This window comes from Eulemur rufifrons, chromosome 24 (genome assembly GCF_041146395.1).
Source record: "Eulemur rufifrons isolate Redbay chromosome 24, OSU_ERuf_1, whole genome shotgun sequence".
NCBI lineage: Eukaryota > Metazoa > Chordata > Mammalia > Primates > Lemuridae > Eulemur > Eulemur rufifrons.
Window position 1 is genome coordinate 32,043,664 of NC_091006.1, and position 12,494 is coordinate 32,056,157.

General features: G+C 47.8%; 1 protein-coding gene across 2 annotated transcripts in view; it reads right to left on the reverse strand.

Moving 5' to 3' along the window:
* Window positions 1–915: 915 nt before the first annotated feature.
* PDGFRA (platelet derived growth factor receptor alpha) overlaps window positions 916–12,494 on the reverse strand; it is a 41,066-nt gene continuing 29,487 nt past the window's right edge. For both annotated transcript variants that reach the window (XM_069458380.1, XM_069458381.1), the window contains 5 exons: window positions 11,226–11,337; window positions 10,049–10,148; window positions 9,829–9,934; window positions 8,010–8,251; window positions 916–4,012 (listed from right to left, as the gene is read on the reverse strand). In XM_069458380.1, the coding sequence (XP_069314481.1) occupies window positions 3,865–4,012; window positions 8,010–8,251; window positions 9,829–9,934; window positions 10,049–10,148; window positions 11,226–11,337 (708 nt within the window). In that variant the 3' untranslated portion in view covers window positions 916–3,864. The remainder of the gene's footprint in view (window positions 4,013–8,009; window positions 8,252–9,828; window positions 9,935–10,048; window positions 10,149–11,225; window positions 11,338–12,494) is intronic.

Here is a 12,494-nt window from a genome sequence, read left to right on the forward strand (position 1 = left end):
TCTGGGAAACAGGACAGGGACAGGGAAAAAGACACAGTGAAAAAAAGACTTTAACATTTACTTTACACACGTCTACAACCGCTGAATGTTACACAGAGTAAGTGCAGTCCTGTGTTCCTTAGGTTGGGGAAGAAAACACCACAATAAAGATAAAAAACAAAAAAAAGATAGGATCACAGATAAGCCAGCATTAGTCATCTTTAAGTCAAATGCTGTGTCTAAGAACTCACTAGCTCAAATAATGTCTTAAATTTTGAATTATTTTTTTTTTATTTCATCTTATTATTATGGGGGATGCAGAATTGCAGGTTACATACATTGCCCATGTACCGCCTGTCCCCCCAAGTCAAAGCTCCAGGTGTGTCCGTTCCCCAGACAGTACGCCTTGCACCCATCATGTAGGTATATATCCCTCCCCTCCCCACCCCCCCTTCCCGAGTCAGCACCTTCAAGCGTGACCATTCCCCAAACGGTGCGCAATGCACTCACTGTGTAGGCATACACCCATCCCCTCCCCCACCCCCCACCTCAGTCTGATACCCGATTGGTGTCCTTCCCAGATGTGTATTTAGGTGATGATCAGGGAAACCAATTTTCTGGTGAGTACATGTGATGCTTGTTTTTCCATTCTTGGGATACTTCACTTAATATAATGGGCTCCAACTCTCTCCAGGAGAACCATAGAGATGCCGTATCTTCATTATTTCTTATAGCTGAGTAATATTCCATGGTATACATATACCACAGTTTACTAATCCAATCATGTATTGATGGGCATTTGGGTTGTTTCCACATCTTTGCTATTGTGAATTAGTTCATCAAAAGCCTAACACAGAGTCCTACTAGAATGTCGCTGAACAGGATTGCTTTCATTTTGATAATTAAACTAAAAACACAAATGCTGGAACCTTAGCATAACTTTAAATTATATATATCATTTATTGAAATATAAAGATCTTCATTTGCACGTTTTAAAACAAAAACACGAACAGGGGCATTGGTAATACATCTTGCGTGGGCAGACTCTCCCTACCACGTTAGTCCTTCTCACACATTCACCACACCATCGTCTTGGGAACACGTTAGGTATTTTTCTCTTTATTATTTCTAAAATATAAATTTTGGACATTCAAAAGTGCAACAGTTAATGTGCCAGTGGGGGAATATCACAGTTAAAAAATATAAACAAAGGCAGTGATACAGCTTGTCATAAATGTTTTGGCAGTATTCTCCAAGTCTATATAGAAATACATATATACACATTGATGTATAACATCATTTAATCTCACGTCCCTCTTCAGAAAAATAGGACCATTTTGTACAGATTGGCAGACCACATTTTAAGGACATCACTGATCGTTTAAAAAGTCACAAATTGTGTTTCTCAGGCCAGCTTTGATTGTCGTCATAAAAATGGAAAGCAGGAAGGATTGGCAAATTTTCTTCTGGGGACTTTGCAGAAGGCCAGAAAGGAAAACAAATCTGGGATATGCTGAAAACACTTTTTTTTAAAAATGCCGTCATGTTCCAATTCAGGTGGGAGCATCCGTTAGGACTGGAGACTGGTGGTCTGAGACGTTTCCTCCAGCCTCGTGATGTCACGCAAGGCTCCAAGTCACATCAAAATGCAAAGCACCAACAAAATAAGGCTGTACAAGGGACGGTGAGTGACAAACAGAATGCGTCAGCTGTGACTCTAGAAATACACATGTATTTCAAGTCTAATTGGCTCTACGAAACCTAGTTAGGTTTTCGTTCTTAATTGGCCAATCTGGCTCAGTCTTTTTACGCTACTGTGAAAAAGGTGAATAAGAAAGCTGGGGCTTGCGTTTGCGATCACGCCAGCAGGTCGTCAAGTATTTTGTTATTGCTTCTACCTCTTCCAAAGCATCACCTGCCGGTAGCACGCACAGTGATTGCAGTAATCACAGCCCATGTTTCTTTCCTATGGTGTCAGCGATTAAGCAGTGTTGCAGAGAACGCCAGAGAACCCACGCCAGCCAGCTTGACAGTCTGGATGGAGGTGACGATTCATCCTCCCATGTGATCCCAGAGTATCAGTAAAAGTTTTTTAATATTTTTCACCAAAATGTTGACCTGGTTATACAGAGACTTGGCACGCCGAATTGCATCATTTTTGTAGATGCCTTTCCTCGGCAGGGATGGGGGTGGGGGTGTCGGGTCAGTCCCCCCCTGCAGGGGAAGCAGCGTCTTTACATTTGGAAGACCTGCCAAAAGCAAACTTTAGCTTTCTCAGCCTCTGCTAAGACTGGAAAGTTAAATTAATGGGTGGCAATTGCTAGCTCTATGGCATTAAATGTCACTGACCTGAAGCCAAGGATTTAAATAGTAGGCTTCCTACGTGGTTGACTTCTAGCCCAGTTCCAAATTCCAAATTATTTGTTTCCCATGGCAACTTCCTGTAACCTAAGACAGTGTTTCTGAAAACTGGCTGATCCGAACAGCCAAGGAGTTTATAAAAATACAGGTTCCTGCTTCCCCAAGACTTTAATACTTCAGAATCTCAGGGATGGGGACCCAGAATCGGATGCTAGTTACATTTGAGAACAAAGGATTCGGGCTAAGGATGTTTACAGCCTCTGCTAAACAATGCCTTAGTGGTCTCAGGGCTTCAAACTGTTCTCTTTGGGGTACGAGATAAAAGAAGGGGGCTCATGTCCAGGCATCCTTATGACCCTGGGTTCACAGATTTAAAACGTATATATATATATATCTGTATATGTTGGCAGCCACCAAAGTTTTCACCAGGCATGCAACAAACCTCTGCAAATCCAGTCTTTCTGCTGACAATTATATTTTCCATTCGGTAAGAACAGGAAAAGTCACGTTCAGCATAGGTTTATGTGTTTATATCGAGAACATTTAGGACTTGGGCATTTTGTTTGTTGTTTCTAATCACCTTATTTCAGAGGGCAGTTAATTGTTTTTAATACAATGAGTTGGGGAACCTATTCAGTACACAATGAAAAATTCTGACTTCCTGGACAATACTACTTTTACTTTGCTCTCTATGATCAACTAAATTAAATCCACTAAAGCTACTACCATATTTAATAGAGAAACATGTTATTTAATATAAATGTCAAACTTGTCACCTACTTAGTAAGGGGTTTTTTTTTTTTAATTGTGCTTTCTCTGTAGGGAAATCATGTTACATATTATACATTTAGCATAATTGATAACAGTAGTAGTATTATAAACGTAGATTACAATAGGAAAATGAGTTCTTGGGCTTCTAAATGACCCAAATCTATTAAACAGGTTGGTTAATTATTATCCTTTAACTCTTTAACACTAAAAAAAAAGTAAAATGCTATAGTACCAGTACCTTTTAAGGTTCAAAAGTGGTTTTTCATGCACTTCATGAGAAAGTTCAACAGCAGCTGAAACCAGGATTCAAGAGGGAAGTACATGGATGGAACGAGTGGTCTCTTCAGAAGTCCAGAGAAAATATGAATCTAAGCACGTCCTCGGTTAGAGTTATTTACATAATTACAATGCTGGAGTTTTGCTGCAGTACAAATTGTGTACATCGGGATTTCACCAATGCCCTTGAAACACAAAGTTCGTCTTCCGTGGCCTATTATTCCCTTGTCCATCGACCTCCAAGCTTCACACCCCGCTGAGATGCTACTGAAGCATTGCAAGAAGCAACGCCGAGAAAGTTCATCTTAGAAATAGCCCGTTCGTTCCTATTTAGGAGGCTTCCTGAGGCCCTGGGCTGGGAACGTCTCTTTACCCATCAACCAAGTCCTCCTCTCAACCTCTGCATTGCAATAAAGTGGTTTTCGGAAAGGGATCCAGAGGTGGCCCCAGGAGTGGAAGGGACCCCGAAGCCACCAGTCACAGGAAGCTGTCCTCCACCAGGTCCGAGGAGTCTATGCCGATGTCGTCCATCATGTCAATGTCCTCGATGGTCTCGTCCTCTCTCTTGATGAAGGTGGAACTGCTGGAACCTGTCTCAATGGCACTCTCTTCGGAGGTCTGCGAGCTGGAGGAGGGAGAAGAGCGAAGGTTAGGCTCACACACAGAGCATCAAGACTGGCTGCGTTTCGAGGGTGCCCCGCCACCCCCAGGCAACGGAGCTCTTCCTGCAAGAGCCTTTGACCTTCAAACTCAGGCTGCCCAGGGTGGCGAGAGATGCTGCCGCCCAGCCCGACACACTGTGCTGGGCCACGTGGAAAACCCAGGTCCACAGGTCAGCTCTGCACTGCAGATTTCCTTCTTTTCTGCCAGGTTTTTCATCAAAGTTGCTGACAAACCATTTCTGCTTTCCCTACTCAATCCTAGTGTTAGAGAAAATAAGCAAGGCCTTATTTTCAAAAGGCCTGGGTGAGGCAGAGCAGAGGGATGAAGTCAGCTGCAAGCTGCAGCCAGGCCTGTCACTTGGTCTCCCCGAAGTCTCACGGGTGTCTAAACTGTGTCCTCGGGACTTCCCCCCACTCCCCTGGAATGCCCACCTCCCCTTCTCTTTACAACTAAAGCCCCCTGGTCTTGAAGGCCCAGGTGAAGGCGTGGTAGGTACCAGAGTGGAGGCTGAAGGGGGGAGTTCCAGAGTCGGAAAGCCTTAGGTCTGCAGTGGCCCCACCGCACGCAAGGGCCGTCCAGCCATGTAACCGTTCTCTTTACAGTAACGCGGGCTGGATACTTTCTGGACTGCCCTCCAACTAGCTGTGTGGCTTCAGAATAAGTCACGTCACCCCCTGAACTTGAAATTGTTTCCTGGCCTGTATAATGGTATGACAACACTGCCTAGCGACATACCTGTTAGGGTAATCAAATAAGGTAATAACCATAAAGCACTGAGCACAGTGCCAATTATTGTGAGCTATTCTTCTGCAGCAAATGTTAGCTATCGCTGTTACGCAGACTCTTGCTTGAATTTGAATAGGGCCTGAATATGAGATGATACCAGGGGATAGCTGTTAATTTTCTTACATGTGCTTGTAATATTATGGTTATGTAGGAGAGTATTTTTATTCTGGAAACGTGTGCTGGAGCATTGGGGATGAAGTATCTTGGTGTTTCCTACTTAGTTTCAAGTGACTGAGCGAAAATAAATAAACCCATACATAAAGGAGTGTGTGTGTGTGATACACACAACACCCGTTACACACATATAGCTAAGTAAAGCACATACGACAAAATGTGAACTGTTTAAGCGGTAGACATATTTTCTCAATATTTCTGTATATTTGAAATTTTTCACAAAAGGTTTTAGAAAAATAACCCCTAAAGTCTCCACCCTGTCACAATTCCTTGTCTGAACTGCTGTGAACACTTTGTCTTACCACTATCCTGCCTTGTTCTGCTATCTCCATTTTTATGTGTATCCTCTTGCTCCAAACGGTTATCGTCTGCCGATGGCCAGAATCACAGTTTATTCTCCTTATTGTGAGGCTGCTGCACCATGCTGTGCACATAGCATTAAGCCATAAACAGAGGCTGGCCAGCTGGAGGAAGGAGGAAGACAGGAAAACACCCCTCCCCCAAACAGGGGCTCTCAACCTCCCTGCCTATCTTGCCCACTGTGACTTCTCAGCCTCTGTCCCCTCCCTTCTGTATCAGCTCCAAGCAGAGAGCCAAGCCTGGCAAATTAGAAGCCTGCAAGAAACAGTCTGTCCCCATCCCCCAAGGCTCCTGTGACCCAGAGAGCTCCTAGAACCTACAGTTCCCTTCATAACCCCACAGGTTGGGACCTTCCCTATGACGGAGCTTTTGCCTCAGTTGCTAGTTTTTACCCTCCACCCCCACACTACAGCCTGGTCCTGCCACCTCATTTTGAACCCCAGCCACCCAGCTGGTCTTGGCGTCTAGCCCTGACAGCCCCTCTCCCTGGGAGCCAGACCCCTGCTCTGGGGACTGGCCATGGCTGGAGCCTGTGTTAACCCCTGGGCATTGATCTCAACCCAGAGAGGGCCCGTGTTTCTGACACCGCCGAGGATGCTCAGATTTGGACTGTTGGTCCCTCCTTGGGGGCGAGTTCTACAGCTCAGTCAGGGCCCTGGCACTGGCCCTCCCAGGCCTGGCTAACTCCTCACTCTGTGGGTTTATCTCACAGAGGCAGGGGTGTGGGTACACAGGACACTAACTGCCACCGAGACGCAGCACCAGATCATCCTCGCTGCTTGTCAGGCATCATGGTGGCTCCTAGAGCTGATGACCAGGCTTATTCCTGGTCACCACGCTGCAGGCCCACCTTGTGGCCCAGTGCCTGGCTCCCGAGGATACTGCCCGAGTACCCCCAGCCCTCTACAGCAAGGCCCTTTCTCCTGCTCTATACCTTCTACCTAAACTGGTTAGGAGAGACCACAATCATCAGCCTCCAAAATAATGCCATGTGCTTCTGCCTAAATAATCGTATGTAGTTAACTAAATGACTAGGAAGAAGAGAAAACCATGTCCTGAACAAAGAGGAAGAAAAAGAGACTCATATGCAACTTCAACCTTGAACCAGGGGCCACTACCATCACCTCCTGCTCCTGCCCGAGGGCCATGCGAAGAGGAAGGGGACCATGTGGACCCGTGGTGCTCAGTCCTGCCTAGCAGTAGCACCACCTTGCTACTGAGCTCAGCATCTAGATAGTGACCACCGACAGCTGCTACTGTCACAGAGGACAGGACAACCGGACAGCATGCACCTCCCAATGGAAGCACACAGCGCCACCTCTGCACACATCTGCCAAAGATCTCACCTGAGTCAGACCCGGCCTCTAGGCTAACTGCCAGGCTACAGCAAATGTAGGAGACAGAAGCTCGAGATAAGGACACTGCGGGGACATAACCAGCAAAATTCTGATCGTGGGAACTCTACAGCCAAACGCTCTGGTTTCCTCACAAATAACATGCAAGGGGCAAAAAAGAGGCAGGGTGGACTCATGAACACACAGCAACCAAATGCGATGCGCGACTCTTATCTGCGTCTCAAATAGAACAAACCCAACGTACAACAATATTTCTGAGACAATCTGAACTCTGCATGTCTGATGCACTTTAATTTACTGTCCCTTTTTTGGGTGAAATAATGGTAGAGCAGCTATTTTTAATAACTTTTGTAGTGACTGTTGTTATTCTTTAAAAGCGAGCCCTTATCTCTTAGAGATACATACTGTAATATTATTTATAGATGAAATGATATAATATCTAAGGTTTGCTTCAAAATAATCCAGAGGGCGCTGAGGAGATCTGGTACACATGCAACCAGAATGGCCAAGTTCACCAACACTGAAGTGGGGTGATGAATACTTAACAGCTCACTGTACCATGTGAATACAAAATTTAAAAGAAAGAAAGAGCAAACCAGCCAGGGAGGACTTGGCCCCCACCCCCGGAGATTCTAATGTGTTGGTTTAGGGTGAGACTTGTAAATCAGTAGTGTTAAAATCTCCCCAGGTGATTCCAACTTGCAGCTAGAGTTAAGAACCACTGCCATAGCATCCAATAACCCAGTCCAAATTCTCCCTCAATTTTTTCCTTAGTTCAATCACCCAGGGGTCACTAAGACAATGGCGGGAGAGGTTTATATTATGTCAATAATCACAGGGCCGTGTTGGTTTGATCAAATTACCTGAGGACTGAGGTCAAAGACTCTCCCCTCCCCACATACATACTCCTCCCCCAGCGCCAGGGCGGACATATTAGAATCATCTGGGAAGCTGTTTCAAAACCACACCGAGGCCCTGGGCATGGCGACTGGGGAGGCCGAGGCGGGAGGATGGCTCAAGCCCAGGAGTTTGAGGCTGCAGTGAGCTATGATTGCTTCACTGCACTCCAGCCTGGGCGATAGAGCAAGACCCCAACTCAAAAATTTTTTTTAATTTTTAAAAACCCTATATGGACTCACTGGGGATGCTGCAACTCGCTCCCCTAGTAGAGAGTCCCCACCCGGAGAGCCTCATTGTCAATGGCAGTGGGTCCTCTCCGCCAATGTGCGGGGGGCGGGGAAGGCAGGACGCTGGGGCTGCCACCCCACCCCCGCCCCCGGCTACCTGTGTCTGTTCCTCTTGCCCAGGTCGTCCTCCTCCGGGACGGGGTCAATGTCGGGCAGAGGGATGATGTAGCCGCTGTCGGCGCTCAGTCTCTGCTCGTCGAGGCCACCCTCCCAGTCCTTCAGCTTGTCCTCCTCGTTTTTGTAGGTGACGCCGATGTACGCGTTGTCCGAGTCCACGCGCATGCGTGCCACGGCGGGGTGGTCACTCTTCAGGAAGTCCAGGTGGATTTTTTCATAACTCTGTAAACGTTCATTGAACATATTTAATCAGGTGTTACCGACCAAACCTCAAAAAGGAATGGTGACGCTCAGAACGTACTATTATTTAACTCTACATGTTGCCAGACTAGCTCACAGATGCAGGATTTAGACAGCTGAAGGACAGTCATAGATCACCTGTGCCCCGGAGATGTGGGACATGAGGAAAGGACGCCCAGTGGCAGAGGGCTTCTGCTGGTAGGTCTCAAGGAACCAAGACCCCTTCTCCAAGTCAGTGGCTAAGACTGTGTCCCTGCCCCTTCCCCACCCAGGGCGAGCTTGGGCCTGTCTGGCCCCATCACGTCACCTCTCATCGCTTCTCCGGGCTTTGGATGGGTCCCAAGAGGAGGTGGGGACTTCCACTGGGGGAATAATACCCAAAGCCCTCATGACTCCTAAGCACTGGGGAAGTCTAACCTTTGATATGAAAAAACTTTTTTTTTTTTTTTTTTTTTTTTAAACAGAGACAGGGTCTCACTCTGTTGCCCAGGCTAGAGTACAGTGGTGTCATCATAGCTCACAGCAACCTCAAACTCCTGGGCTCAAGCAATCCTCTTGCCTCAGCCTCCCGAGTAGCTGGGACTACAGGTGCATACTACCACGCCCAGCTAATTTTCCTTATTTTTTTGTAGATATGGGGAATCTCACTATATCACCCAAGCTGATCTCGAACACCTGGCCTCAAGGGATCCTCCCGCTTCGGCTTCCCAAAGTGCTGGGATTACAGGCGAGAGCCACCTCGCCTGGTCTGAAAAGACTCCATTTTCAACAGCAGTTTTAATCTCTTCCCACCACACATCTCCGCCAATCGGGGCATCTCTTACCAACCTGAGGTTAATTTCTCTCTGCCTCCTCGCTCACTGCAGGGAGTTGTAAAGGGCAGCGAGATACCAGGCAAAAGTACTTAACTTCCAAGTCAGCACAGTCTCCCGATGCTGCTCCTCTTTGGGAAGAAGCAAGGGAACTAAAAAGTATGAAAAGTCCACGCAGTGACTAATCTGAATCTAAGAAACTGAGTTTATGTGTGGGTTTCCTTTCAAGCTTCAGCAGAAAGCTGTTTCATGCATTTACAGATCCTGCCTGGTTCCATGAAATTTCATTTGTTCCTTTGAACAATGCTTCCTATGCCACATAAAAACCAGCTGGAGCCACAGATAACAGCTGAGGTTGTTCCTTCCAGTCAGCTGGTAAAAGCCAATTGCGCACGGATTTAAGTGCATTCAAATTAGTGATTTAATGGCCACGGCTGCCCTGAGACTTCTAACTGCACACCAGCTTCAGACCCCGCAGCATCTGCAGAATAAAGTGCTCACAGGTGTCGCACATTTAAGATGAAAAGGGGGCCCTGCAGGAAGGGGAGGGTTTCCATTCATCAGTTCTACCAGGGGCCCGTGGAGCGTGCCACGAAGGTCCCACCCCTAGATCACACAATCTTTTTCCTCCTTTGAAAACGTTCCTTTAGAACAGTGTCGAACAACACTGCTCTCTGGCATAACTTCCAGTTATTCTCTTCTCCTTTTGCCCAGGCCCTTCCGCCCACCGTACTCAGCCCAACGCACCTTTTTATACTGTCCAGGAAGCAGATTCTCCACAATCTCACTCAGGTGGTAAAAGGAGGGTCTCTTCTCCGGCTCACTGTTCCAGCACTTCACCATGATCTCATAGCTGGAGGGCAAGAGAGCTCAGAGTAGGCACGGGGTTAGGGAGGTCTCAGGGCACCTCCCCGCTCCCAGACCCCCTGGGGAGAACTCAGGCCCCTGGGATGGGGAAGGAGCTCACACTTCACTGGTGGCGTGGTCGGGCTTGGCCATCCGGTAGCCACTCTTGATCTTATTGTAGAAAGTAGAATCCACCATCATGCCGGGGTAAGGTGTGCCGCCTGCAAGCCAAAGGAAACACCAGGACTGACAAATGCGCAGTACATTGTTGAAACGCTTGGCATGACAGAACACCATTAGAAAACACACTGGTTCTTTCAAGGAAATTAAGCGTTATCTCCTTGACTGCAAGGACCTGCTCAAACCTTAAACTAGCACTCTAGGCTGGTCAAGTCCAAGCACCTTAGGCAAAATTCTACATCTTTAGAAAAGGCCCTGAAGTGTTTTTCAGTGCTCTGACTACTAGAGCTGATATACAAAGTGAACTAGAAAAGCAACAAGAAATTCTGAATTGCTGAGGCCAAAAAAGTCATTTTCACCAGAAATGTTCAAATAATTAAAGCAAAAGTCAAATTTGGGGCCTGAAAGGTCTAGAAGAATCTCTGCTTTTAAGGGAGTGTGAGATTCCTCTGAGCCACACACTGGGATGATCCACGGTGACCATCCATGGAGAAAGAACTAAGATAAGAAGGAGACGGGGGCCGGGGGGAAGACGCCCTTTCCTGCCATGTCAGGGTAACAGGTAGATTCATGAGACGTCTCACATTTTCATAGCCAGGGCCGGGTCGAGCTCAGTTCCCTCTCGGAAGCGTATTCCAGGATGCCTTTCTCCTTTCGCTGGTCACGAATTACAATTTGAAATCAGAACCACACAGCTTGTCACCAAGTGTGTAAGTCTCGTCTGCCCAGAAGAACCAGAGGTCACGGGCGAGACTCATCCTTCTCTCTGGCCCTCACCTCGCAGCACCCGGGGACTGACTGGCCGGGGGCCTGGGAGGTTTCTCTCCTCCAGAATGGCTGGCCAGGAGGGGCCACGCCCCTTTCCCTGGACACCCTGCTTTTCACCTGCGCGTCAATTACTAGAGGTAAGGGAGGGCCGCTCTCCCCTGGTGAATCCATTTAGCCCAAAGTCCAAAAGGAGAAAGCAGCTGGGGAGTGGACGTGGTCAGGAGCACGGTGTGGGGTGAGGCAGCTGCAGCCCCCTTCACTCACACCAGGTGTCTTAACATTGTCTACGTCCCGCAGCTCAGAAGAACACATCTCCCTCCCAGCCCGCACAAGCGGCGTCAGGCCCATACCGAGGGAGAAGATCTCCCAGAGCAGAATGCCGTAAGACCAGACGTCGCTCAGCGTGGTGTACAGGTTGTCGAAGATGCTCTCGGGAGCCATCCACTTCACGGGCAGGAAGGTCTGCGGGGAAGGAGGGAGGACGTTAGCCCACGGCTGTGCCCTGATGATCTGCAGCTGCGGAAACGCAAGGGCGCTCCCTGGGCCCGCAGCAACGTGCTCTAACCCTCCTGCCCCACGCGTCTCCTGTGTTTAGTTTACTCCCGGGCTCTCAGTGCCAGCAAACATTCGATCAACAATCAGTGGTTAATGTTGCCTCTTATGCCCTCCAAAGGAATGACACCCAAAAACACTGAATCCTGAATTTTTACTCAAAAAGTGCGTCCCCTATTTTGAGATATTCCTGGGAACAAAATGAAGAACAGAGCCAGTCATCTGTGAGCAGACTGCAGCTTTTGCACGCTAACAAATAGTAATTTCCCACCACCACAAAGAGCAGGACATTAAGATGAATTTTGCAGCCTCTTTTGTGAGGTTGGCCCAGCCTTCGGGAGAAATGCTAAACGCAGGCAGATATATAAAGTAGCCACGTAGCATCCTTCAACCCTCCGAGATTGCTGGGGAGACAAGAGATTCATAACCTTATGCGAACAGGTGAGAAATCGGCTCCACCAAAGTCCAGTGGTCTATTCAAGGCGCCTAAAGTTGTACAGGAAGATCCTCTGGCTACAGGTCACGGCCACATGAGTACATGAACCACACAGAGCAAGGACACGGGCCAGTGTCCTTCTCGGGGTGGGTGTGGCAGCCCCTGTGAGCTGTCTCCCACCAGGGCAGTGGGGTGGTCTGGAATTGTACCTACAGGGGCAGATCTATCCTGAGCTACTTCATCTGCTCAGAGGTGGAAGGGAGAGAACGCTTCAAGCATATGAGAAAATGACTATCTTTAAAGAAACTGCGCCTCCAAGATATATTAACTCAAATAATCTTAACATTTTAGGGGTCACAGATGCCTTTTGGAATCTGTTAGCTTAAAAACTAGAGGTGCTCTCCTTGGAAACGCATGCTCGGACATGCACAGGTACAGTTTACATATTAATTATCAACACTTCTATACGTCAGGCACTGTCCTCAGCACTGTACGTGAATTTACTGACAATCTCCACGGCAACTCGGCAGACAGGTATGACAATCACCTCCCTGCTACAGACGGGGAGACCAAGGTACAGGATGGTCAAGTCACCGCCCCAAATCCCAGTGGGAGTGTGTGGTGGAGCTGG